At 39.5% G+C, this 26,325-nt stretch overlaps 15 protein-coding genes across 15 annotated transcripts; 7 read left to right on the plus strand and 8 right to left on the minus strand.

Annotated features, from left to right (window-relative positions):
* Window positions 1-68: 68 nt before the first annotated feature.
* BBOV_II006000 (Profilin family protein) lies at window positions 69-1,173 on the minus strand. The gene is made up of 2 exons (XM_001610068.2): window positions 737-1,173; window positions 69-581 (listed from the first exon to the last, which is right to left on the minus strand). Exons 1-2 carry the CDS (start codon window positions 809-811, stop codon window positions 162-164), a joined length of 495 nt encoding a protein of 164 aa, XP_001610118.1. The 5' UTR covers window positions 812-1,173; the 3' UTR covers window positions 69-161.
* A 145-nt stretch (window positions 1,174-1,318) lies between these two features.
* On the plus strand, window positions 1,319-2,976 carry BBOV_II006010 (uncharacterized protein). Its single transcript, XM_051767110.1, has 4 exons — window positions 1,319-1,601; window positions 1,638-2,358; window positions 2,394-2,684; window positions 2,721-2,976. Exons 1-4 carry the CDS (start codon window positions 1,324-1,326, stop codon window positions 2,865-2,867), a joined length of 1,437 nt encoding a protein of 478 aa, XP_051623192.1. The 5' UTR covers window positions 1,319-1,323; the 3' UTR covers window positions 2,868-2,976.
* A 14-nt stretch (window positions 2,977-2,990) lies between these two features.
* BBOV_II006020 (putative integral membrane protein) lies at window positions 2,991-3,797 on the minus strand. The gene is made up of 4 exons (XM_001610070.2): window positions 3,716-3,797; window positions 3,487-3,679; window positions 3,312-3,449; window positions 2,991-3,276 (listed from the first exon to the last, which is right to left on the minus strand). Exons 1-4 carry the CDS (start codon window positions 3,764-3,766, stop codon window positions 3,017-3,019), a joined length of 642 nt encoding a protein of 213 aa, XP_001610120.1. The 5' UTR covers window positions 3,767-3,797; the 3' UTR covers window positions 2,991-3,016.
* A 675-nt stretch (window positions 3,798-4,472) lies between these two features.
* BBOV_II006030 (Sulfate transporter family protein) lies at window positions 4,473-6,990 on the plus strand. The gene is made up of 2 exons (XM_001610071.2): window positions 4,473-4,572; window positions 4,691-6,990. Exon 2 carries the CDS (start codon window positions 4,813-4,815, stop codon window positions 6,976-6,978), a length of 2,166 nt encoding a protein of 721 aa, XP_001610121.1. The 5' UTR covers window positions 4,473-4,572; window positions 4,691-4,812; the 3' UTR covers window positions 6,979-6,990.
* Window positions 6,991-7,168: 178 nt separating this feature from the next.
* On the minus strand, window positions 7,169-8,876 carry BBOV_II006040 (putative Nnucleolar protein 58). Its single transcript, XM_001610072.2, has 2 exons — window positions 8,749-8,876; window positions 7,169-8,419 (listed from the first exon to the last, which is right to left on the minus strand). Exons 1-2 carry the CDS (start codon window positions 8,871-8,873, stop codon window positions 7,225-7,227), a joined length of 1,320 nt encoding a protein of 439 aa, XP_001610122.1. The 5' UTR covers window positions 8,874-8,876; the 3' UTR covers window positions 7,169-7,224.
* Window positions 8,877-9,198: 322 nt separating this feature from the next.
* BBOV_II006050 (uncharacterized protein) lies at window positions 9,199-10,187 on the plus strand. The gene has a single exon (XM_001610073.2). It carries the CDS (start codon window positions 9,294-9,296, stop codon window positions 10,098-10,100), a length of 807 nt encoding a protein of 268 aa, XP_001610123.1. The 5' UTR covers window positions 9,199-9,293; the 3' UTR covers window positions 10,101-10,187.
* A 28-nt stretch (window positions 10,188-10,215) lies between these two features.
* Window positions 10,216-10,829, minus strand: BBOV_II006055 (putative integral membrane protein). Its single transcript, XM_051767075.1, has 4 exons — window positions 10,680-10,829; window positions 10,519-10,603; window positions 10,437-10,484; window positions 10,216-10,401 (listed from the first exon to the last, which is right to left on the minus strand). Exons 1-4 carry the CDS (start codon window positions 10,722-10,724, stop codon window positions 10,226-10,228), a joined length of 354 nt encoding a protein of 117 aa, XP_051623857.1. The 5' UTR covers window positions 10,725-10,829; the 3' UTR covers window positions 10,216-10,225.
* On the plus strand, window positions 10,825-12,484 carry BBOV_II006060 (Lariat debranching enzyme C-terminal domain family protein). Its single transcript, XM_001610074.2, has 6 exons — window positions 10,825-11,006; window positions 11,040-11,314; window positions 11,498-11,619; window positions 11,653-11,738; window positions 11,772-12,208; window positions 12,244-12,484. Exons 1-6 carry the CDS (start codon window positions 11,001-11,003, stop codon window positions 12,470-12,472), a joined length of 1,155 nt encoding a protein of 384 aa, XP_001610124.1. The 5' UTR covers window positions 10,825-11,000; the 3' UTR covers window positions 12,473-12,484.
* A 202-nt stretch (window positions 12,485-12,686) lies between these two features.
* Window positions 12,687-14,858, plus strand: BBOV_II006070 (Rhomboid family protein). The gene is made up of 6 exons (XM_051767197.1): window positions 12,687-12,790; window positions 12,829-13,116; window positions 13,237-13,627; window positions 13,697-13,957; window positions 14,247-14,567; window positions 14,606-14,858. The coding sequence occupies exons 1-6, from the start codon at window positions 12,771-12,773 to the stop codon at window positions 14,819-14,821; spliced, it is 1,497 nt and encodes a 498-aa protein (XP_051623193.1). The 5' UTR covers window positions 12,687-12,770; the 3' UTR covers window positions 14,822-14,858.
* Window positions 14,859-15,967: 1,109 nt separating this feature from the next.
* On the minus strand, window positions 15,968-18,253 carry BBOV_II006080 (Peptidases_S8_Subtilisin_like amily protein). Its single transcript, XM_001610076.2, has one exon. It carries the CDS (start codon window positions 18,152-18,154, stop codon window positions 16,067-16,069), a length of 2,088 nt encoding a protein of 695 aa, XP_001610126.1. The 5' UTR covers window positions 18,155-18,253; the 3' UTR covers window positions 15,968-16,066.
* Window positions 18,254-18,573: 320 nt separating this feature from the next.
* On the plus strand, window positions 18,574-20,347 carry BBOV_II006090 (nuclear protein localization protein 4 (NPL4) family protein). The gene is made up of 4 exons (XM_001610077.2): window positions 18,574-18,787; window positions 18,824-19,025; window positions 19,064-19,200; window positions 19,313-20,347. The coding sequence occupies exons 1-4, from the start codon at window positions 18,635-18,637 to the stop codon at window positions 20,261-20,263; spliced, it is 1,443 nt and encodes a 480-aa protein (XP_001610127.1). The 5' UTR covers window positions 18,574-18,634; the 3' UTR covers window positions 20,264-20,347.
* Window positions 20,348-20,864: 517 nt separating this feature from the next.
* On the minus strand, window positions 20,865-22,943 carry BBOV_II006100 (Rhomboid family protein). The gene is made up of 10 exons (XM_001610078.2): window positions 22,827-22,943; window positions 22,590-22,791; window positions 22,142-22,553; window positions 21,954-22,104; window positions 21,859-21,917; window positions 21,769-21,822; window positions 21,573-21,735; window positions 21,360-21,535; window positions 21,085-21,322; window positions 20,865-21,051 (listed from the first exon to the last, which is right to left on the minus strand). The coding sequence occupies exons 1-10, from the start codon at window positions 22,924-22,926 to the stop codon at window positions 20,963-20,965; spliced, it is 1,644 nt and encodes a 547-aa protein (XP_001610128.2). The 5' UTR covers window positions 22,927-22,943; the 3' UTR covers window positions 20,865-20,962.
* A 128-nt stretch (window positions 22,944-23,071) lies between these two features.
* Window positions 23,072-23,515, minus strand: BBOV_II006105 (uncharacterized protein). The gene is made up of 3 exons (XM_051767510.1): window positions 23,366-23,515; window positions 23,221-23,330; window positions 23,072-23,184 (listed from the first exon to the last, which is right to left on the minus strand). The coding sequence occupies exons 1-3, from the start codon at window positions 23,476-23,478 to the stop codon at window positions 23,081-23,083; spliced, it is 327 nt and encodes a 108-aa protein (XP_051623862.1). The 5' UTR covers window positions 23,479-23,515; the 3' UTR covers window positions 23,072-23,080.
* Window positions 23,516-23,664: 149 nt separating this feature from the next.
* Window positions 23,665-25,044, minus strand: BBOV_II006110 (Ribosomal protein L4/L1 family protein). Its single transcript, XM_001610079.2, has 2 exons — window positions 24,966-25,044; window positions 23,665-24,783 (listed from the first exon to the last, which is right to left on the minus strand). The coding sequence occupies exon 2, from the start codon at window positions 24,781-24,783 to the stop codon at window positions 23,701-23,703; it is 1,083 nt and encodes a 360-aa protein (XP_001610129.1). The 5' UTR covers window positions 24,966-25,044; the 3' UTR covers window positions 23,665-23,700.
* An 83-nt stretch (window positions 25,045-25,127) lies between these two features.
* On the plus strand, window positions 25,128-26,249 carry BBOV_II006120 (uncharacterized protein). The gene has a single exon (XM_001610080.2). It carries the CDS (start codon window positions 25,370-25,372, stop codon window positions 26,210-26,212), a length of 843 nt encoding a protein of 280 aa, XP_001610130.1. The 5' UTR covers window positions 25,128-25,369; the 3' UTR covers window positions 26,213-26,249.
* The last annotated feature ends 76 nt before the right edge of the window (window positions 26,250-26,325 follow it).

Raw genomic sequence — 26,325 nt, forward strand, 5'->3', positions numbered from 1 at the left:
AGAAGCGGTATTTCACAGATAAATGTTTGTATTCATCGAGAGTGTTGAATGTTCAAATGGCTTAGTGTAATTACACGTTTCAGCCAGACATCTCCCGATCCTCACAGCAGTTTCGCAGACAACCATCTACTGTAGATTAAACGTAAATATGAACATATGGGTTAATAACCATTGGCAGCCATGTACTCAGCCAAAGCAAACGCTGCCATCCTAGAAGCGGTCTTGTTTTGACCACGGTTCTCATCGAACACACAAATAACAATGTAACCACCTGGAGTCTTGACCAAGTGAGCGCCACCCTTGTTCTTGGCAGCGGAAACACACTTGAAGGTGTAGTCACCAACGGGGCAGTCATCGTCGTAGTTAGCAAATGTGTATTTGTTGCCACCGATGAAAATACCGATGCTGGAACGACGCTTCTCAAAGACCTCCATAATAGTGGCCTTCTCCGTAATCTGGTGTTTTATGGGCTGACCATTCTCATCAGTAGCCTCAAACTCATATGGGTCACGGTACACACTGTCCCAGCAAAGATCGTCATGGTCTATGTCAGCAGCAGAGAAAAGCTCGCCGTCTTCTGCCTACAAACATATTAAAAACAATATAACGACCATAGAAGACCACTGAATAAAAACAGAAAATATGTAAACCGTAACTAGGAAGAACCTTCCGCTACGAAAAACAGACATGCATCATGTAAACACATTTCTTATACACAACTGTACAAAAAACATACATTGGCAATGCCACAGCCATAACAGGCATTGTCAGCAAGAGCTAACTGCTTAATAGTAGGAACCCAATCTGCCATCTTAAATTCAGAATTTTATGCCAAATGTGCCAGTGACGTATTCGACCGCACACCATCCCCCATACGCGACACCCCGTTCACCTGCCCACAAGTGGGCACAAATAAAAGACCCTTCGACACTTTCCAATGTGTACTGTGAATGTGTCACCCAGTATCTACGCTTAAGTGCAACGCTGGTGACAATGTGTCAACGAAGTCACATCATGGTATCAAGTGATATATACATAATATCGACCACACATTCATAACCTTGAATTACGATACTTTAGTACTTCATAACATCGCTGCTATTATTTCGAATTAACCATATACACAATCTACGAAATTAAGCACGTAAGGATACACCTTTGTGGAATAATAGACAAATGACACACCATATAGAATTGCTCATCATAGCGAGCGTTATACATAAGAAATGAAGCTTATATAGTTGGCAAAATTTTACGTAAATCTTAATAGCACCCCAGCTCACCGTTGAGCCGGCAGCTGGCTGCCAGTATATATAACCCAAAATGCATGTCTGGGTAAAGGCGCTGCTATCAGTCCTCTGCGCAGCTGCCAGTGCCCTTTTTTCGGGTCTCATACTGGGATTCATGTCACTAGATATCCTACAGTTACAACTACTTACATATGTCGAACCCGTGACCAAGCAAGATCAAATATACAGCCGCTACGCGCGGCGCATCCTCCCTCTGAGGAGAGATGCTAACCTTCTGCTATCAACACTCATTCTAAGCAATTCAATGGTCAATGCCCTCATGGTTCTCATGCTTGGTGATATGTTAGACATGTAAGTAGATTCTTAGGGCATCTAAATTTTATACAGGACTTGGGGATTTGTTGTATCGACCCTGGTTACAGCCTTACTAGGTGAAATAGCGCCGCAATCTGTATTCATGAAACATGCTTTAATGCTTTGTGGATTCTTCTCAGCGCCACTAAAAATCCTAGTCGTCATTTTATATCCAGCATGCAAGCCATTAGCACTTTTTCTTGATTTCATTTTGGGTCCTTCCAGCCAAGTGGTATATACGAGGCAACAGCTAAAGGCACTAGTTGACCTGCAACTAGAAAAGGGGAATGTATTAACACACCAAGAAGCTAAAATGCTTAAAGGGTGCTTAGAACTCTCTTCTATCAGAGCTGAAGATGTAATGACACCGTTGGATTCAATTGTGCATATCAAAGATGGTACAGTAGCAACCAAAGATGTTATACATCAAATTGCCTTGTCTGGATTCTCAAATATACCCATTGTAACCAATGACGCTGAAAGAAGTGTAATAGGCTTTATTGTTGCCAAGGACCTGATGTTGTTCGATAGCAATAAAACATATAGAGTCAAGGATCTTTTCGACACCATAGGCAAAGCGATCTATGCAGTTGACGCTGAAAACGATCTTATTGACCTTCTGACATTGTTTAAAACTAATTCCAGACATGTGTTAGTAGTGCGCAAAGCAATAATACCAGATACCGGTGGAGACCCAGTCTACAAACATATTGGTATAATCACCGTAGGTGATATTCTTCGCGTAATGCTTCACGTAAGTATACACTGTTATGCAAACATGTCATACAGGATTATAATGATGATAAAGAACGACGCATCAGTGCCAAGGGTGATGTAATCGCCTACAAAAACGATATACAGGCAAAGAAACATGCCTGTATCAGTCAATTAATACCTGTTAATCACTTTAGCTTAAACTCAATCAAAGCGATTTTCCCAATGGAACAACCAAAACAGGTGCTCCGGGCATTAAACGTCACGGATTGCCCAAAAAATATCGAAATCATACAAACGAAGCATATATTTCTTGTGGAAAAGAATACAGTCATACCAAGCGGATGCATCTATGTTATTTTAAAGGTTCGTTTGTTAAAATAAGTCACTATGTAATTACAGGGTGAAGTGAGCTATCTAGAGGAGGAAAAGCCCCTCGGATTAGAACTCCCATTCGCTTTGGAGTCTGGCACAATAGAAAAAAAACTAGTAACTCGCACCGCATGTGAGATTGTGGAGATCCCTGTAAATGAAGATTTTACGCGATAATGCAATAACGACTACAGCTCATAGATGTAGTTCCGGTCCATCCATTGGTTGAGAAATTTTCAATCAATAGGCAATGGAGGCCATATTTAACGCAGAACTTGCCTAGCCATGCCAAACAAGTCCAACAATGCCGTCTTGGAATTATCCAATCACATCAAATATGGCGAATATTGCGGGCGGATGTGCATTGGCGAGGTGCTAGACATATCTCCCGGCTGATAGTTGTTCGGAGTAGATATAATCGCGCGGCCTTCGTAATAGGCATCACTGTCAGAAGGGTCGTAAACGTCAACTTTGCAGTTCTGGTCGGCAACCTTGTTACAGGCAACCACAGTACAAGCAGCGCCAGCGGCAGTAAAGATACCGAAAAATGTTACCATTCCAATGCCTACAATGCCCAGTCCAGCACCTGCTCGATGTGAAATTTTATAAAGGACGACCCACCGGCATAACATATTGCACGCTGTATGACCTTATATACCGAAACGTCCAAATTATCACAAACTACATTTCGAGGGGCTCCATCTACGCCATCACCCACGGAGGATGACCTTACTTTACGGTCATCAGTAGCAATGGACTCTACGCAGGATGTCAACTCATAGGTTATATAACGTACCTTCCAAAGTGCTATGGTCTTGGAATAAATCGCTTACGAATGCTGTAACACGCCCTGGAAGGAGTAAACAGTTCTTTATAGGGTCTTCCTCCTCGTATATAGAAGGTTTACGATTGTACTGCGAGATAAGCTGACGCCTGGCCCGGTGCGGATCAGGTCGACCAAAGTCAAAACTTATGGATAAATTTCTAAGCTGCAGAATATTATACAGAACTTATTGTATGCAAACCTTATTAACAATGTCAGTAAATGATAAACCAGAACGCTCCCTTTGCCGCATCTTTAAAAGGAATAAAAAGGGTTCGGCAGCGAAAGTAATGGAATCAAGGGCAAATTAGCTATGCACAATTCTGCCCAAAAACAATGTACCTTCAATTTATATAAACAATAATTATTCAGCAATATAGAAACAAAATACGCAACATTACTGTGGCACTCTCACTCTTAAGCAGCAATAATGCGGCGCAAAGTGGCACGCCTACAAAGAAACGCGCTATATGGTATTTAGCTGCAGTAAAGAACATTTCAAACGTATTTACAATCCAATGTGTAGCTCCTTGATAAAACACACGAAGTCTAAGGCACAACACTGTCACAGCTCACAGGCTCGAAAAGAGAGCGTTTACGAATATTAATCAGCATTGTTATATTCCATGCTTTGTAAATTGTTGACTCTGTGATTCACAGGGATTCTACAATAGATATTATTTCATATAGAGCCATGGGTGTGCAACGAGTCCAGGGCAATGAAAAAGCATAGTAGTATCAACTGTCACAAAAAACACATAATGCAACATACATAAACGAAGTATATAAGCGTTACAAATAGCTATCTTATAATGTGATGTTATATTTACTATTATCTAATGAATGAAATCGGGCCCGTGTGATACCGCTGTCTGGCACAAGGTTGCTTATATTGTGTAATAATTTGAAATTATACTCTGTAGAATATATATAAACTTATTTAAATGTGCAGTAATATCGAATCGAGTAATTGTGTGCTACGTAAGGATAATATCTAGCCTCAAGACGGCACATGGAATGTGAGGAAGTACATTAATCATTGATATGTATCTATAAAATGTAAGTACCTTCCTTTTGATAGATAGAATGAATACTTGTTTTTATAACACATAACTTGGACCGAGTAAGCTGTGGAAGTAAAATGAACTTATATGATGACACCGTTATTAAAATATAGGTGAACTAAAAGCATATGTAACTGAGAGGAAATCACACAAGATATTATATCGCACATTTTAACGAGTATCGCTAAAATCCCTTGCCTTAGGTATAGAACTAAGGCTTAGTTAGGGTCTAAATATGGAACGTTTAAGCTCTCATGGAGGGAGTGTAGCCTCCTCCGCGCCAATAAGCTCTCAACGCTCAGATTATCAAGATAATCGTGTCAAGGTCATTCAGTACGAAGATGAAGATAAGGACGTTTGTGTAAGGTACTATGACACAGATAACAAGGACGAGGAATCTACAGGATATAACTATCACGATTTTAGTCACCATACGTGGTATGATTATACACGCAGGAGGGAACCTTTACCAGCACCTATTGAAAAACGTGAATGCGATGATATATTCGTGTGTCTACCATTTTATTATGGCTTTGGGAGGAGTCTTCTCAAATGCTCCTCGGGCGTAATCAGCGGCTGGGGATTTAATAGGCCACGTGAAAATTTCAGCTATTACCTCACGGAAGTTATTAACGGTCTGCTATGTGGTATGACCATGTTACCGGAAATCATCAGTTTCAGCTTCCTTGCAGGTATTCCGCCTCATGTAGCATTACATGGCACGTGGATAGCATGTATATGTGCAGCTGTATTTGGTGGATCACCAGGGATCATGACTGGTCTTTCCGGAGCATTAGCCGCAGTGGTTGGGCAATATGCAATAAGCGAGCAAGTGCTCAACAATAACATTCTCGAGCAGCATCTATGGTCAATGTTGGTTGCCATGTTCTTCGCCGGTGTGGTCCTTATAGGATGCTCATTTTTCCATTTAGCCAGTATAAGCCAATTTTTAAGTACATCTGTCATTATAGGATATAGTAACGGGCTCGCTATTGTTATCGCTAGGGCACAACTACATGGATTCCAAGATCCAAAGACCCATGCATATATAAGGGGTGGAACACTCTGCGTCGCGATTGTATATTGTCTGATTGCATTCTCATGTATGCAGTTTGCGCATAAGATACCAAAAATAGGGAAGTATTTACCATCCGCTCTTCTTGCCGTGATAATTGTTGTATTTATAGATATTGCAATTGTAAAGCAAGTGGCTCCCGAGCTTAAAGTAACCACTGTAGGAGATATAGCGTGTCTAACTACAGATACAGCTTTACCGACGTTCTTCTTTTTAAACTGGGACAAAATAACAAATGTCACATTTAACAGGGCCTTCTTCACAAAAGTATTTGTCCTTTCTGGAACTATCATAATGGAAGCCCTCATGGTTAATGATATTATCAAGACACTTAGCGGAAGCGATCCCAATTCCAATCAGCAACTTTTCGGACTTGGTATTGGAAATGTTCTGAGCCCGTTCCTAGGGTCTTCAGGTGGGAGCTCTATGGTGGGAATATCAATCATGAACCTCAAGGGTGGATCCAAGGGTAAAGAGTCAAGTATTGCAGCCGCACTCTTCATCTTTGTCATGTTAGGCGGAGGTTTCCCATTGTTGAACTACATACCGATCCCCAGTTTATGTGGAATTATGTTTTGCGTATCAACCCACTGCTTTAAGTGGTTCAGCCTTCCCATGTGCATTGTGACTTTCATGCCACAGGCAATAAGGAACATGCATCCAAGGCTTAAAATGAAGATTACAAGATCTGATGCTATCATTATAGTGGCAGTTACCATCCTATGTAACCTAGTGGTCATCCCACTAGCCATCATGGCAGGTGTTATACTGGCGGCCTTCGCGTATGTTTGGGAATCTAAATCCAGGTTCAAAGTTGAAATTTACATGGACAACGAAACTAACATCAAGTACTATGAAATCGAAGGTAATATTTTTTATGCCAGCAAGCGTATGCTCACACGTGTTTTCACACCGGCAGATGACCCGCCCACCACAGTAATCGTACTGTTGGCGTCTACCACGCTCTTTGACTACACCGCCATTGAAACGCTCAACTCCCTCAAGGTAGAGTACGCAGCGTACAACAAAACGCTGCTGATCAAGGGTCTCAGCCATGGCTGCATTAAGAAGGTCGCAAAGATGAATCACTTATGCAGACACATGGAACATGACCTTGTTGGTATAGAAACGCCCAACCTGCCTACGTTATACAGCCGTTTTACACGTCTACGAGCTAAGTTGCAACTTATAACAATCCGCCCTGCTGACGATCAAGGAGAAATGCCAGTGGCTAACGAAAAGCCAAACGAAGATACCGATGAGACGGTTCAACTCAAGATCGTACCACACGACTCAAAGGAAACATCAACGAAAGATACTTTATGAAGTAACATTACAACCTAAAATTACTTAAGGTGCAAGTTCTACAGCAATTGTGCACTTGTAGTAACACCTTGAGGAAAGGTGCATAGCATATGAAATACAGCATACATTGTAGTACACTATGGTTGCATTACAGATATGGCTATGGCATTTAGATTCAAAATACATGCAACTAGACGTTATATTGTATGCTCATATCATATTGGACAACTTTTAAGCTAATTTGGCAAGTTGCACAACCTAATGGCGTCACTCTGATTCGTTTTGCTTAAAGCGCTTAGCAGAACTCCATTTGGGTTTCTGTAACTGCCCAGGCTTCTCTGGGCGCTTCATACCACCGGTATTCGTTATATCAGGCTTTCCTGAAAGCTCCAGTAATTTCTGTTCAAGGTAACGCTTGCTCTCGATCGCCACTGTAGGTTCTTGACTATCTTGCAAGGCATCAACACGAACACATAAAGCCAGTTTTGCCGCCAGAATGCGTGATATCTTACCCTTGTGTTTAGGTTGAGCTTGGCCTACAAACCCAGCATGGTAGATAATGCCATATTTAGGTGTAGGAGCATTCGTCTTCAGAGCCCTAAACAGAGCCTTCTCGGCACCAAGGATCTGCACAGTAGATGCAGGATGCTTAGCCAAGTTTATTAAAGAACCACTGTGAGATAACAGCCGCGCACCAATCACCTCACCAACCATGTGAGTTAGGTTAGGAGCCAAGGCGCGCATACGCATACGAAGGTACTCCTCCAAAGTAGAACGGTAGTTAAGCATCTCTTCCAGACGCTCTGCCAATTCATTAATAGCCTCCAAATCATCAGTCATCAGCTCAGAACCCATGGAAATTTCACATGCTTTCTTTATCTCATCGACAACATCCTTTGGGAGAAATGACTCCAACTCATCTAGTGATGTTGACCCGCGGATGCCAATCTGACGTACAGCGCGAGAATATAACGTCATGTCCGGAACAATGTGAGATAACTCGGGGAAATGCCAACCGTACCATTCCTTCAGTCGCATGCCAAAGTTGTTTGCTTCGCGGTCAAGGTCGTCAAGAAGACCGATGGCTTGAACGACCATTATATCCACCTTGTCAGGTGAAAATTTCAGCTTGAACCGAGCCAAAGAATGCGATAAACTCAAAGACATAGATCTGGCATCCGATTCCGAAATACCTGACACCAATTCAAAAAACTGGCCCTTGAGGCCACGAGCGATCTCCAGCGTATTAGGGTTGTACACAACATCAATCTTCAATTTCTTCTGAATTTCAATAGCCAGACTCTTGTCACAAACACCTAATGGCTCTACTATTTTAGCCTCGACTACTTTCTTTTTTAGCAAACGCTTGAGCTGCTTGCCCAAACGTGACTCAGACAACGCCGTAGCCTCTTCAAGAGCATCGTCAGTAGTGTTAAATTTGGAAAAGGCTGATAATTTTACCCTGTTAATGAATTATAACGATCTAATTAATAACGCTTGCGCAATATTAACACAAAATATATAGGCACGCATAACCTGGTGATCCTAGCGCAACGACATCACCAAAGTATTATACAGCTCACGCAAAAACCACGGACTATACCAGCGCACATTTCCCGTATTATAGTACTATACATATGAATTAAAACCTTCTATACTCCCATCCATCTGGGTTAACACATAAGGAATTATTACGGATATCTACCGGGAAGGAAACACACCAAACACGATTTACAAATTGACTTCTCGTTTATATCATTGAGGAAAATAAATCTACAGATATACACTTACGATGAACGGGCGGTGTCGCCGTCTTGAAAAAACGAAGGGACTTCATCGACGCTGCATTCGAGCAAGCGAGAATCTGTAATCTTGAATAGGCCATAACCGGCCGATGTCTCTAAAAGCACTAACATCGTAGCCAACTATGGCCAAATTGTGGTAATTAAGCTGATGTGTGTCTCTATCTACCAAATTTTCTCCACCCCATCCAAGCTACGACTTTGCTGAAGCTGCAATTATCGGTCCAGTAGGTATTTACCTATCCTAGTGGGTGGTGTCGAACTGTCGGATCTTTTAGGGGCGTATGTTCACCAAGTATTTTATTGCTATATCAATGGTTCGTGAACTAAATTGCCAGACATGAAAGCAATACCAGTAACAGTCTAAAACGTCATATATTGGTGGCAGAGCATTCTATCCAGTAGTAAGGGTATTAAAATATAACCTGTAGCTAATAATATACTAGGATTCATATGTAGTAAATGAAATGTTGCGATAAGCTCGCATAACATCCCGGTGAAATTTTCACGCGGATTCTTTCTCAGTAAACTGAAATGACAGACACAAACATTCCCCTGGAAAATGGGAATTCACCAATACTGGCATATGACATGTCGGTGACAAATGTAGAAGATTATTTAGCAAGTGTCAGACAGGAAGAGAATCTTCTTCCAAATGTAATTATCGCATCAGCAAAGAAACCATCAGCGAGCATTCCTGTCAAGAATTCAACTAAATTTGAACGCCTGCAAAAGATATCAAATGAAGCGTCAGATAGCGATCCGCGGTTCGTAATAAATGGCGACGCACTTAACTATTTTAAACACATGAAGGCGCAGCTTCATTCCAATATTCCTCAGGCTCAATCACAACATAACTGCGCCCTGGTGAATTATTGCGTTAATACGTTTCCCAAAGAAAGTGACATCAGCTCAACAGAAAACTTCCTACAGAATTTGCGTGATGATCAGTGGAGTGAACTGTTTGCATCGAATCCTCCTGATGCATTAGAAATAGCGAGCGCCGGGTTCAGCTTCCGTAATTTGCAACAAATCCTGCATAATTTGGCTAATCTCATATGCGAAGGGAAGGGGAGCAATATTGATGAAAAAACATCCACGTGGCTGTTTGCTATACTTCTCCTTTTAGATGATCTGTTTGCAATACAGGAATCCATATCATATGAATTGCAACGCATAAAAAGAGCTCTTGATAGGTATATACCATCAATGATTGATAGTTTGGCCAGTGGTGACACAAAATCAGATAAACATATGATAGAGCGTGAAACTGCTGAAATGGTTATATCGGGGCATGTCTTGAACCTATGTATAATAAGGCAACATTTCAAACAGTGTTAGTTTAATGTTGACGTTAGCCTATGGTACGCTATTGATTCGAGAAAACATGCTATGTAAAAATCCTCACAACTTCATTCATGAATTTTGTTCCACTATGTGCCCATTGGACACTTGCGATATTGCTCTCATTGACTCCCTTGCCGTGTATTATGCTGTGTCTGGAGCCGGTTGAAGAATGAACTTAACAATATTGGTACCAAGAAAGGTATCATGTTTGTTATTATTGCGGTAAGTAAGGCAATGAAGCGTATTCCAACCCTAACATTTAACGGAATATCAATATCTAGTTCGTAATGATCCCCTACAATCCATTAGTAATGGTAAATTAGAACATACATTGGCTGTACTGTTGCGTATATGCGAACAGCTGGCGATAAGGTTCACCTAAAATGTGTAAGCACATTTACGTAATACCTACCGGTATATATACGAATAGCAAATAGAAGTACCACTAATCCGTATAAAGCTGCTATCTGCCATTTACATTCTGGGATTATAGAGGCCTACAGTGTTGTTAATTCAACTCAAACATCGTGCAACGTTAATTGGCACTTTAATATAACTCCATGTAAAACTAACCGATATCTGCTGCCTGATAGCTGATGAAATATCGGCAAAGTTCATCTTGTATAACGAACGAGGCTCAAAGAAACGAAAGTCGTTTCCTGAACCTGGACAACAACACTTCCAACAATGTCGGATGAAACACGACCGACGATGAAGTAGCCGTCATGAATCAATGAAATATATTACTTTATAGGTGAATTAAACGTATTAGATGGAAGATGTGTAGAGTTGTAAGGCCATATTAAACGCGAAGGTAGGGTATTATAAGTGGAAGCTGGAGCACATATTCTAAGCCCATGTATAGCACATTTAACCTTCCATATACTCTTTAAAATGCATGTAAGTTAACTTGATAGTCTTTATAGCTCTTAGGTTGCAATAGCAGGATGCGTACATGGAGAACTTGATATGATATATGAAAAAATTAAGAAGAAAGATGATGAAGACAATACTAAAACCGTTGTAGTACTATGTTGCGGTGATTTTCAGGCTATTCGAAATGCTGCGGACTTGGAAGATTTATGTTGCCCGCCTAAATACAAGCATTACGGAGATTTTAAAGATTATTATGAGGGCAAAAAGGAAGCTCCTATACTTACCATATTCGTAGGTGGAAACCACGAGGCTCCAATGTTTTTAAAAGAGTTGTAAGTGGTTACGTAGCATAACGTTTCATTAACCAATGTGTCGTCTTCCTGGTACATTGTAAAAATAGCCTATTTTATCTTTGCATGATCAAAGATGCGTTATACCATCTGGTTATGTCGTAGTTCTTAACGTGTGATCTTTAAAATTTTGATTTGATTTGTGAAGCATAGATTGTACTATAGATATTACGGAGGATGGGTAGCAAAAAACATATATTATATGGGTCATTCGGGTCTTGTAAACATTAATGGCTTACGTATCGCGGGATTGTCTGGAATATATGATGCTAGGGATTTTAAGAGAGGTATGTAATTTGTTGTATTTGATATGTGTATAGGGTATTTTGAAACCGCTCCATTGAATGAATTTACGAAACGTTCTTCATATCACATACGTGAATTTGATGTGGAAAAACTTATGATGGTTCGTTTTTGCTATAAATCAACAGTGTTTTAGGTAGAGAATCCGGTGGACATTGTAATATCGCATGATTGGCCAAGAGGCATCGAACGTTTTGGAAATGTGAATGAACTTATTCACAAAAGAAAACATCTAGCTCCAGATATAAATGCGAAGAAATTAGGTAGTCCACATGCCTGGGATTTGTTAAAGAAACTGAAACCACGTTATTGGTTCGCAGCTCATCATCATATACGGTTCGAAGCGAACGTTGAACATGATGAGGGAAACACATATTTTCTTGCCCTTGACAAGCCAATAAGGCCAGATTATTTTATGGAATTTATTTTTGTACCACCCTCGAAATCGCAGAAGCGTAAACAAGACGAAGAAGCAAATCTGTGTTATGACGTGGAATGGTTATCTATCGTAGCAACAAATGCAAGGCTGATGCCCCTTAACTCATTTCCATCCTCGGTGGATCTTTTATTAAAGTAAGTCAACTTGTTGGTGTTATTATAATGTCTAGAAAACCTAATAAGAACATGAATCAGAGTGTTATTGACGGTTTGTTGAAAGCAGGATGTGAGCCTTGTACCATAGATGGGTCAACAGGATACAAAATTGTATTTCCTGGTCATGACTATATTATAGAACCATCAAAACAGCGATCTATGCTGATGAATATGTTGAATATTAGCGATAACGCTTACTTCTCTCCGAAATCGGCATCCAAATTCAAAGTCAACATGAAGTAAATTTTCCCTTATTAGGTGGAATCTGTTGTGATAATTACGAGGCTATATTTTTTCTACATTTACTTTATATGCGTAGCATGTATACTGCTGTGAAATAGATTGCATTATGATGTATTGTCAATAAAGTGTCATGATAGAATCACATGTGGCACATGAACGTGCTCCTTAAAGCTGAACTTATTGGTCTTCCTAGTTATGTATAAATTGCAAAATGATTGACATAGGTATTTGTATGAAGCATGTGATAGTTGAAGTCTATGTTTGTGAATAATTCCAATATTATGTCATATCCTACACAATGCCGTGCAAGTATCCGTCGTAAGCTCTCACTATACAGTCCACTGAAAGTAATACAGTGTATCGGGGGTGTCAATCGATAGATGGGAATCTGCCTTATATGATGAAAAACCTGTTAAAACTGTCGAAATAACTCAATGTTCCACTGCAGAGCCTGAAGAAGTTAGTACAACCGGGGCTGAACCACCAAGTGAGGCGATGACTCACAGATTATGTAAATGGATTTTTGACTTAGTTAATAAGCTAAAGTATTGCATAAGAAAGGATTCGGCAGATCATGATGTTAGCGGTAAACTGATTGTATTGCGAACGGCACTGATTATATATTCTACTGCCTATATATGCAGGTTGGTTGTAAAATCGATAAAAGGACTCACATCACCAAATAATCACCTTCTTTATGTACATATATACTTGTGTATATGTTACACCTGTGCATCTTTGATTCGTTGTTAAATGATTTTCAGTTTGGTGTTAAACAAGACAACATTTGATGGGAAATGTATGGGAAATGTGGATTTTGGTTATGGAACCTTAGGGCATCCATTCCATTCTCCTTTAGGGTATAATGCATGTACTCAGAACACAAAAACCAAAATAATAGAACCAAATTTTCATATACATCAAAATACAGAAGGACAACAAGTGCTTGTGTGGAAAGAAAACGAAAGATGGCACGATCGTATTTCGGAGCCTGGTTCTCAGTCATTGACAGTATTGGGTGCTGTTGACACGAACCATATTCGAATATATGGCGAATGGTTTAGAATATTTACAGGCATCATACTGCATGCAGGGTGGTTCCATCTGTTAAATAATGCATTGATCCATTTTATTGTTTTATATATAATAGAACCGGTGAGTCATACGTATATAAACTCATTGTGGAAAATATATACATATTGGAACTGATTTATTGAAATTCAGGAATGGGGGTTTTACAGAACTCTGCTAGGCTATTTTGTAACGGGTTGTGGAAGCTATCTAGCTGGAGCTGTTTTTATTCCCTGCCTTAGGCAAATAGGTTCATCAGGCGTACATTTTGGGTTTATTGGGGCCATTGCACCGTACTGTGTTGAGAATTGGTATAGGATGGGATCGCCTGTAATAGTTTTGAGCTTGAGTTTGTTAGTACCTCTCTTGGATCTATGTATAAAAGAGGCAGATATTGGAATCCAAATACACCTGGTAGGTTTCATCTGTCTACAAGTACAGTATTGCATGTACCTGATTCAGTGTTTTTTATATGTGATCTACGGTGAATTCAATTGTCCATGGCAGATGAAAACTTCCCCACCGTTAAGTTGAACTTTATTTTACTCTAATAGGCTATTAACAGTAACACCAAAGCCTGGGGTACTCATTAAAACATTCCTATGCACTGTGTAGTCCACATGTCTATTTGGTAAACAAACATTTTCATTATGCTGTAATGGATTTATGAGTAATTTTGGCATAACGACACAATATTGTTTAGGGTGGCTATATTTTTGGTATGTTATATGGTTTTTCTACAATAAAGGCGGTCACACTGTTTGACAAAGGAGTTCCATACTACCGATTCACTATAAAATTTTTCAGCCGATGGCTGAAAGAAAGCACTAGAAACCTATATATACGAAAAGTTGTGAAAGCCTGTCAAATTGAAGAAATGAATCGAATACAATATGAAAACCAAGCTAAAAGCAGCACATGTGGATTTTTCTTCATGAAACGTCTTTTCGGCGTTTATCCACTGGGACCTTATCGCATGAGACCTCGTGATTGGGTGACAAGGGGAATCAGTTTTTGTTTAATGGTAACTCGCGTATAATGCGTATGCTTATTTGATGTTAGGTAATTTTGATGACATTTTTGATTTTAATGTTGTGTTTCGAGCCACTATACAGCAGCTTCAACCCGACGGTATCAAGTGCCTTCACACAAACATGCATTTGTTGTTATATTAAGATTAGAAATAAATCTGCTCTACAAAGACTTCAAGTACTAGATTTGGCAGGCAAGTACTTTTGCTTTAGAAGCAAAGAGTATGCTAACAGATATTGCTTCTAAAACAATTTCCCCCAATCGCAATGTTCTGTCTAAATAGAGGATCCTGGTTCTCTTTCGTTGTAAAAGCTACTTATTTACATACTAAATATATCGTTTCACAAAGATTGTCTTTCGCACAAACATTTACTTGGCCGGAATAAATTTAAATTTATGATTCCAATTACAGAAAAATGTCATGAAATGTAACCTTTTGAGGCTTTGGAATACATTACAGTTTACTACAAAGCGACGAAATGTTTTTCATGATTGGTGACATAACAAGATAAGAATGCCCAATGTAGTTTTTAGTTCGATTAGATAACGTATGCTCTAAAAACACTTTTTATTTAAACACCCATATATAGGGTATTTATATTGTAAAGGCGTAGTTACCAGCAGATTAAATACATTTGTTTATGGCTTAGCAATTTTAACATTAGGGATAACGTATAAAAAGTTGTTAATAAAATGTATCATATAATCATGTATGTTCCACTAACATTATGAGAAACATGTAACAATGTTCTAATTGGGAAATGTGATGGAAATTTTCAGTTATCTCTCGAAGGCTTTGTTATTAATCTAGCGTCCCTACATTTATAAAGTAACTTCAATAGAGTACTATCTTATGAAGAATAATGATCAATGAAAATAGATAGATATGGTTATCACTAATGAGAATACGCATTACTATATTTTAGATATTGTACATTGCTACCCAAACTAGAAATTCACACTATGTATACAGAGTAAATATTCTTAATTTTTTAAAACCGCATATGGCAATATTCATTATGTATATTAACTATTCAACATTTTCGATCATTTTAGTATTATCCCCAGTCGATTACTTTTTACGTTGAAAGGGGGATCTAGTTAGGGGGTTAATTTCCAAATTCCCCCCACTTACCAGACTGCCAAAAAACTTTAAAACCATGCCCCATTTGAATAAAACACCATAACTTAAAATACAACAACTATTGGGGGAGGTATGCAGGCGTGATGGAATTAAGACATCAGTAACCTGATGACTATAAAATGATATTTAACATTTCATGTAGGTAAAAATAGATGCATGATTCATTTTACGATGCTGTGTTTTTAATAACAATGGTTTGTAATACCCGTGCCATGAGATGACATAATCGTATGGTGTAACAGCACCATATTTTAATGTAACAACAACCTGTAAGAAATACAGCCAAAATAGCAAAAGGCTTTGAATAATGGTATTGGATGACATCCTATTTATTGCCATATTCGAAATCATCTCAATAGCTTTCTACGTGCCATTCGCCATTTTCTCAGCCTGCGTGTTTGGAAGATAATCATGTTATTAAATATATGTTGCAAACATTTTGATGCACTAACATATCCTCCCCATCGTACTGTAGTTTTACACGTTTTTAATTTTATTACACTCTGTTGTATAAAATGAGGCACAATGCGAGTACCAACGGTTTCGTTGCTAAATATGGGAGATAATAAGATGCTACTGACGCCTGACATTATCCCCGCTGCATATGAAGTTCCTTCTACTACGATCGTTGTGTTATTCAAGCCTAAGGTATATATATTTTTTGCTGGAGCGAGTACTTGGCATATATGTAGACCATATTGGGTCTTCGAATACAATTCAAACTTGTCTATTAATTCAACAACACAGCTTTCAGGATTGTTTCTTCTAGATTTACATTGTGCAATGCGATCAGCTAGATTCTTCTCTGTCATTTGTTGCATTCCTGCAACGCTCAATATATTTGAATAGAATGTGGTGTATGTTGCTGGTACAACATGTTCCAATCGTATATTTGGTTCCCTAGGACCTCTGGGTACCATATTTCCCGACGAAACAACAGATAACACATTCATGTTTTCTAATATTTTGAATGCATGCATCAGAGCTCCACTGGCTGCAGGCAATGTCCAACTGTGGTTTTGCACTTGTGCCTTTCTTTTGATACAGTAATCTATACATTTCAATATATCACTTAGCCTTCCTTTTAAATCGTTGTCAAACGCTTTGCAAGCTATTAATCGTGCGGTAGGATTTATGCCTGTAATTCCGTTTCCATCAACCTTCATTCCTGCTATTAGCCCGGCTATACCTGTACCATGTCCATGGATATCCATAGGGTCATAGGTTTCATTTATAGCATCTATGCCGTATCTTCTTTCTCCAAAATATTCCGATGATGACTCACCGCTACCTTCATGTTCAAACGCATGTTGTAAGGATTTGTTATTATAATCCACCCCCGTATCGATGGTGCATACGGTAACACGACGTCGTTTCATAGTTTTGAGTTTTGCTATTGCTTCATCAGCCTGTGTTACTGTGATATACCACTGTTTGTCGGAATAATCATCTGACAGTTCTTTAACGTTTTCTATGGCTGGATTGGTTTTATCGGGTGATGGTCCAAGGACACCTCCATTCTGACTTGCTATATTTGTTGTCGATTGACTATAATTATCGCTTGTTTTATTTTCAGCTTGGCCATTCCCTTGGTTAATATTTGTCCCATGGTTCTTCATTTTCGTTTGAAATTTCTCAGTTTGGTTGATTTTTCTTTTTGGTGATCTACGTGGTTTGTTGTTTCCATCTCCGTCATCGCGTATATTTGGTTCATTTTGTACATCCTTTCTTGAGTTTGCTGGATTTCGTTTATTTTTAGATGATCTATTTTTCTTCATTGGGGCGCCGGTGATTCCACCGTTTCGCTTATTTCGTCCACTAGACTCATTGTGATTTTTTACAGAGTTAGCGGCAATATTGTTATCCGACATCATATGGTCATTGAAAAACGCGGAGTGGTTATCAGCATGATGATTTGACACAGGGGCACTTCCGGAGATTGTGGAGGAGGCCTTTGGAGTATCAAAGGAAGTTAGGTATGCTGTTTCATCGTTTTCTATTATTATACCACGCTCAGTAAGTCCCTTTCGAAGGGATTCTAATTGTTCGTCAGTATAATCATGTGGAGGCTCTACTATGAACATATTCAAACTCATTAACTCCACAAGACCGATGTCATCAGTCGATGTTGTGCTTTCACTCACAATGTCACTCAACTGTAGAAACGACTGTTCCGTATTCATATTTGTGTACCTAGCTATAAATTTAATTGGCTTGGGGATAGAGTTTTGGGGACCATTCACCATCCTTAAGCACTCCCTGCCACATTCGCCAATATTTGTAACATCATACTTCTTCCATTTACCAAAGTCAATGGAATCTTTAGTGTCTGCATTACTGGTAAGTTCTTTTGGCTCTACTGGTGCAGTCGCCGTATTTTGGTCGACGATTATCAACAAAGTGAATGTCAACCCCAACTCCAGTAGCCATCTCATTGTTATTGCATGATACTAGCAAATTATGAAAAGGTTCCATTAGGCAATGAAAAACGTTATACATAGTTTAGTTTTAAGCTGAATCAAATATCGTAAACATGCATTAAATATAGCGTTAAAAGCGACTCATTTGGAACATTGGTATCTATTGATGGCACTAGAGCAAATACAAAGAATCTCAAGTGATATGGCGGCAACATTTTAGCTGCAGTATGCGGAATTAAGTGATAGCGATAAATTGCAATGTAAGGTGATGGGTGTTTTTTTTCACAATGGTAAATTAATTTCCTATAAAAAGACACTCCGTTGTGGAGTTCGCATGGTTCATAATGTTTATTCTGATGAGGGAGCAAGGGGTAATATGACTGCTGATTATTACACACTACACTTTGTGACGTTGGGTGTAAGGGTGGCGCTCTACCGAACCCTCCATTACACAGTTTATTTAGGATTATACGCTGATAGATCGCATGGATAATTATGATAATACGTGTACTTAGTAGCATTGGGATTAGTCGCATTTCCCTTAAGCCTAGCGCCACTTTAGGTGACCTCAAGGCCGAGATTCGGAGTCGTATACAGATACCCGAAGGCGTCGAGTTGAAATTTGTGTTTTGTGACAATAATTTAGAGGTATTTATTAGCACAATGATCTATATTTCGTTTTAGATCAATGGTGAGGACTATGCAGTTCTTGCTGATCTTGGTATTGAACATGGAACATCTTTGCGGCTAATAACTCTCCAAGGGAGTACTACAATCAACCAGAACCTCAGTTATGTGTCTATGTGTAAGGTTGATTCTCCTGCTGAGGCACCCATTACATCTACTGTTGACTCTACGGTTGCATCACCATCCGTTGATAAAGAAGGTACGTGTCTAACAATGAAAAACTATATATCAACCTAGAAACAGATGATGTTGGATCAAGTTCACATTTTAAATCTTTTGACGCCTTTTTACGTGACAGCGGATACCCACTTTCAGACTTGCCGCTGAGACAATCATACAAACCGATATTAATCGAACGTGGAAAAATGAACAAAGTAAGTATATATCATTAAGGTTTAAATAGATATGCGTGCTTCTCATATATCACATATTATTGTGCTGGATGGGTTGTTTATTTTTTTAATCATGACCTCACTTATTTTTTAGTTGCCTTCTAGCGTTACTGTAAAACATCAACCATATCGTCATGTTGATCATATTGAGCTGATGAACGTGCAAGATATACACAATTTCGCGAACTATTGGATGAACGACCTAGAGATGGCCGAACAGCGTGCAGGTTGGTTATATGGTTACTATGTCGAGGATTCTCACTACCCTCTTGGAATACGAGCTGTCTGTGAAGGAATATATGAACCTCCGCAACATTCAACACTTTGTGATGTTGAATTTTTGCCGGACGAATTCATCTCAACTGTTGATGCCATTGCTGCAAGGCTGGGTCTAGAACGCATAGGCCACATATTAACTCATTTACCACGTGAGAACTATTTGTCTCCACAGGATGTGATTGACAGTGCAAAGGTGCAGTTAGGCCGTGTTCACAAGACCCATTACACACGTTACCCTGTATCAACTCACATAACATGTACATTACACCCTGATTCAGAAGGCAAACCGGCGTTGAATGCATTTATGGTGTCTGACACTGCGATGGCGCTTCTAAGAGACGGAATAATAGCCGATGTACAGCCTGATCCAATGGTTATAAGTATGCGTCAGCCTACGAATAAAAATGAAGTTCTTCCTCAGATTATCGAATCAGGAAAAGAGGTGACATCCTTTGACCCAAGTTGGTTCGTGATAAGGGTCAATGATTCCGCTCCTATAAATCCTAATTCTATTTTTAAATATTCTGATTTCCCCCGAGAAAATCGTACCATTCGCCCAATTACTCCAGATGCAGTGAAAAAGTTTTTCTCAAGCCGACTTGCTGAGGGTTTGGAGACGTCTGATGCAAATATATTTAGTGATTTCCATCTGCTTATTTATATGGCCAGAGTTTTAGATGTTGAAACAGCGTTGGCAATTTGCGACGCCTTACTGGGAAAAACTACGCTTGACCCTATAATGGTTGAGCTCCTTATGACAAGCTAGATTTTGCACTATTTACATCGCATAGCCAATTCTAACCATTTAGTTGTTTATAACATAACAACAGGATAAATGTAGCTCGTTATCGGTGAAAACATTTTGCCTCTGTTAACGGCGAGGCAGACTCAACGCAACTATTTTTGTTTAAGCACTTTGGACGGTTAATTTACTAGACATACGATGTCAGCAAACAGATAAAGCCGCCATATTATAGTAACATATAAAACTGTTCTTAGGTAACTATATCCCCAGTAAAAATGCTTGTTCTTACAGAACAATTGTAATATTAATAGGGATGATAGCACTTTATAAGATATTTAATCACACGTCACTTTATTGTTTGACATTTTATCGGAGATTAACTACCAGTCGGTTACATTGACGAGGAAGAATTATGTTATAGATGATGTTTATGGAATTTGTGGCCACTTTTATTTTCCTTATATAACACATGTAAACTGATTACTGAGTTATTCACTACAAAACATTGATATAGCTTTTACAAGATTTTAAAACATTTGTAAACGAACAAGTACAAATGGCGGGCATGTAGTTCGTAATCAATAAATGAAACGAACAATTTCATCATTTGGTTATATTATGCCATTTATCAAATATAAATTAGTTTCGGATTTAACCGTATTGCATATGTATTAACTTATCGCTTTATACGTCATTGTTCTACGGTGGTGGTTAATCACATTACTTAATAGCTTCAGTTACAGTATTTATCAGTCCTAAGGCCGCATCATGGGAGGATTTCAATATATTATCCATTGGTGCCGTTTTAGCTGATAAATGTTAAACATTCTACATAAACATACCGTAATCATCTCCACAGAAATGTTTTGCATCATCAACGTTGTTAAAACACCAAAATAATTTTCGGTTAAGGTATTGAGCAGGTATATCTCTATGTCCGCTAAATAGTTTTTCAATGTTCGTTATGAAGCAACACTCGCAAGTTTGCCACCCGCTTAGTTTATATTCACCAGGTGGCTTGAACTTTGCATATAGTTCGGGTTTAGATAGAAATAATCCTAAAATAGTAAAAAGCAGAACCTACATAAGTTGTATTTATTTTCGTCATACATCCTACCATCATTAAAAGACTAGTGATCCTAAAAATCCATTCTCTCAATCTCATCCGACATGGAGGAGCACCTTGCCTTTCGAATTTCTTTTTTATTAAGGCAATGCGACGCGGAGTAACACCGTTTTGGACCGCATGTTTTTGGGCCATATCCTTTTGTCTATTACGATCTCCACGATCCTCTATTTAGGGCATAATACAACACCAACTAATACTTACTTTTGAACACGATGATTAGCCGTAGCTTTGCTTTCCACTTTTGTGGCAATGCCCACGATATGAGTGGACATAGTAGAGAACGTTCAACAATTGTACATTTATCACAACTGGAGACACTTTTAATGGTAGCAAATCCCCAGAGCATTCCGAAAACACAGCCACCCTATACAATCTATTTTGTAACGACATGACCTACAATGTGGCAATAGTTATCGACGTTTGGTGCAAGACCCATCAAGAATCCTATGATCTGTACTCTATGTTCAGTTGGCACATATATACAAACCAGGGTGATAATGTTGTAACAGAAAAGAAACACTGGACGAGGTATCGTATTCCAATATTCTGCAAATTGTGATAATAGTGTTAGTTAATACCAACCAATGCAATAAGGTATCATGGCTCCATAGAGACCATACATAGCTCCTGAAGATCCTACCGTGAGTCCACATGGAGATAATACAGCACCTGTTAAATTCCCACCAATTCCACTTATCAAGAACAATCCCATGGTCCTCATAAAACCCCAATCCTGTTTGTACATCATGAATTAAGAGGGTTATACTTACAGGCTCGATGATCCACAATGCCTGTATTTGACAAAAGACGTTGAAGAACAGATGCTTCCAACTACTATGGAGGAACATACTCCAAAACACTCTGTAATACTCTTCGTAATTCCGCATCACGTTCGTGCTCAATCCTCCCAATAGATTATATACTCTTTCATTTGGAGCATCTGAGGAAGCAGAACTTGCTGCAGTAACTAACTTTTGTAAGTATTCTTTTGGCCAGCCTTCATCAGAAGCACTTTCTCCGAAGAATACTCTATTTGCAGTACTTGTTTTAAGATTATATTCACATGCACCGTAACCAAATTCTACTATATAGGGTTTTATAGCTTCTCTACCGGTCTGTATTGCCGGATACAGTACTGAGGAAATGCATCTTCCGTTGAATGTAATATAATTGAATACCAATCTATCGTTTTTTATCTATGGTGCTTTGTAAACCTACTGTGTGATGAATATTAACACAAGGGCAAAATTTATCATCAGCATAAATGGCAACCTCCCTAAAAGGGGATTCTTTTCTAGCATAGGGTCACTTCCTTTGACAATATTATTGTCTTCATTATTTTTAAACCCTGCTACGTAAGCCAATTTTTCTAGGGGATTTATTGGAGATCTCCTGTTTATAACTACTTTGGTCTTTGGAACTATGATTTTATTTGGGCTTATGGTAACATCTAACCTTTTTGTGGAGCCTCTATGATTTCCGGACTGGCAAGATGCACCTCCCCGGTTTGGGTAGGTTCCTCCTCGTCCGAAAATTCGATTTCATCGTCTTTCATATTTTAGTATAGAAGCAAACTAGAAGTGATTCTAATTCACGATATGATTCAATAAATGGATTCTGATTCATATGAGCGCATTCTCGATTCACGTGTGAACATTTATAAGCATTGATAAGGTGTTCATCTAATTAAACAGATTCTATCTAACGATTCAAGTGTGTTCATTATGATATTCCGCAACATCTACAATCCTTTGCATTACTTGCAATGGATATTTATATAGCTTAAGGTTAAGTATCAATTGGTCATCTGAAGCTGCCAATAGATAAGAGGATTATTTACGTATCCTACCTAGGGAGAGTTTACAATATTCTGGGCCTTCTTCATCTGACACATGGGCATTGAACTGTATATGCTTGTTTCCATAGGCCATAAGAGGTACTAGATTCTTGACAAAGTAACTACAATTTGTCTAACATATTAGATGTATTCTAACCTTGCGCACTCGTTCATACGATTGTAATTTACTTCAATTTTATTCAGCTTAGATAGGTTCATTGGTCGAAAAGATAACATCCTTTCAATCCTTCTTGGTGCAACAGACCTCATTTTTAGGTCGTGTACATTTTATTTGTGTCCATGCATTTGTACATTGCTTAAAATTATGACTGTCTACGTTATGAGAAACGCTCCAACAACCTAACGTTATGGGCGCGATGTGTAAAGGAAAGGTGGAGGATTAAACATGCAAGTTGATTAAGAATACAGATTTAATATACACAATACCATTTTTATTAGAATGAAAAGTGGTACAGATTAATACATGTACGTTCATACTTCCTCGCTCACAGTGAGAGGTTTAGTGGAGATGGCCTCAATGATATTTTTGTAGAAAGCCTTAGAGTTAGCCTTGCAACGTTTCATTTCTTCCTTAGTCTTTTTGGCTTTAACCTTGGTGTTGATCAAACCTTCACTGCGGAGCGATTCCTGTACAAACTTGAGGACCTCCTTGGAACAGCCACTCTTACGGGTGGCCTTCGGGGTACCCTCTCTAGGTGCTCTAAGAGCAGCCTGCACTGGTGTTGACTCTATAAGGGCGCTAAGATCAGCGTTTTTAAGAAGCTTGGTTGGCATCATTTTGATGTAATCATCCAGGGCTTCGAAGGCAGATTTGCTCCATACACAGAGTCTTCCGAGCGCTCCTGCAGGGGCCAACTTAAGAAGGTTAAGTCTCTCTACACAAGCAACTTCAACGCCAGGAATGTTCCTGAAAGCCCTTTTGCCTTCAACAGCAGTTGCTCTGAGGATGATAAGAGGGCCGACGGGTCTCTTCTTACGACCATCCCTAGCACGTCCAGTAACTTTGTCGATTCTCTTCAACTCAGCTCCCAATCCAATAGTTTCCAGGAGCTTGACAGCATCTTTGGTTTTGTTGATTTGCTCGATGGCATCATCAACAACCATAGGTACCTCACGCAAAGCCTCGATGCGGTGGCCTCTGGACATCACAACAGGCACTACGGCGGTAGCAGCCAATGCAGATGCAAGAGCCTGACGCTTCTCCTTCAAATTGACCTTGCGGTGCCATCTCCTCCATACACGGGTAGGAGCATACATACCACCAGCACGGCAGAAGTTGGCGTAGGCGGCCTGTCCAGCGCGGTGAGTACCACCACCCTTTACACGTGGAACACGGGCCATAGCACGACCGGTACCCCAACTCCTAGCAGAAGTTTGGTAACCAGACATCTTGCTGACGGCATATGCCTGACGTCTGTTCTTGGACATGTTGGTATGGACAATTCTGACAAGGTCGAGCCTCAATGGCGCCGAAAAAACCTTAGGCATCAAAGTGGCCCCAACCCTTTCTCCGTCCGTCGCATTGTGGACGGATACCTCCGGGCGTAACGTCATCTGTGTATTGAATTATTCGGGCTAACAGAATGTTTGCTCACATAAATTACAACCTTTGGTTTTCAAACATAATACAAAATAAATGGAATGATACTAATTCATAAAATTGCTTGAACTAATAACGCTTTCAGTGGAGACCCTTGTAGGGATAGAGAATCTCACTGTTATAAACAAACACCTACCTTCTATAACTGCTGCACGTTACAGTTATCAACACCAGATATATGATAGTAGTATATTGCGCGGCTTCGTGCCTTGCTTTAATAATGATTTTACGGAAGTTCATACCTTCTCCCAACGCCAGCCCCATTCACAGGGTGAGGCCGAGGGCTAGTACGTCATCCAATACAGAAGGGTCATCACGGATGCCTAACTGCTATCAAACATGTAAATGTGCATTGTTAAAGCCTTTGAATGCTATTTTTGATGTCGCTGCCCTACTGTGTAAGGTAATAACATTGCACATTTTGGGTTGATCTATACGTTATTAAAACCTTCGTGACAATCCTTTTCTCCACATTTTTGTTATATTGAAGTGTGTATGATAATATATTTATTTTGGAATTGTTAGTTGTTTGTCTATACCATGGGACAAGCCCAGAGTGTGAGCTCAAAGCGGTTTCAAGAGGAGTATTATTTGTTTTTTGACGAGAAACCCGAATGTGACAATGCACATTTATCACCAAAGCGTATATATCCAGGTTTTGGTAAGTATGTGGTTGATTACAGGTCAGAATTTGATCCTGCTAAGGATGTGTCTGGGATCAAGCTCGTTCACCGAATAGACACGCCAGATGTGTATAACGTTTCGACTCACGGCGATTTTTGTGATGATACAGATACACAATCCCGTGTTCAAACATTGAGCCCGGTTGATAACGTTGGAGGCATAGACGATTTTGCCTTACACACTGTTGCGACGCCAACGGATGATGATTTCTCTATATATGAATACTGTAGTCCGTCTGGACGTCGTATACGTGGTCGTTACGATGGTGCGGCATTTACTGATGGGCGTATAACGTGGCCCGATGGCCGTCAGTACAATGGTCAATTGAAGGGTTCTGTTCCTCATGGTTTCGGTACGTATCATACTTCCAGAGGCAATGAATACACTGGTCATTGGAGCATGGGACTTCAACATGGCGAAGGTTCTTACACAACCTACAAATCTGGTTGTCGCATTCAACGTCGTGGTGTTTGGGATCACGGTCAACTTGTCCGTTGGCTTGATGACGACCCTCAGGAGTACTTTAAATCTCCTGAGCGCAAAACGATGATTGAACGGATTATGGAGCCAAATGGTGATACCCCCGGTATTTCACCTGTATCTCGCGCTACATCTGCAGTGCCTTCTATGGCTGTCTCTCCTATATCTCATGATCATACGGCAGGCGCTGGTTGCTCTGGTGAGGATCCCGGGTGTTGATTTATAGGTTCATAATCGTATTAAAATGTTTACAGCATGACATTGTTATCTCTATATCGTACTTTGTTTACATTTCGTATCGAGTTACTTTCATTCTTGCCTTGTGTATATCC

The sequence above is a fragment of the Babesia bovis genome, chromosome 2 (assembly GCF_000165395.2).
Source record: "Babesia bovis T2Bo chromosome 2, whole genome shotgun sequence".
NCBI classification, from domain to species: domain Eukaryota; phylum Apicomplexa; class Aconoidasida; order Piroplasmida; family Babesiidae; genus Babesia; species Babesia bovis.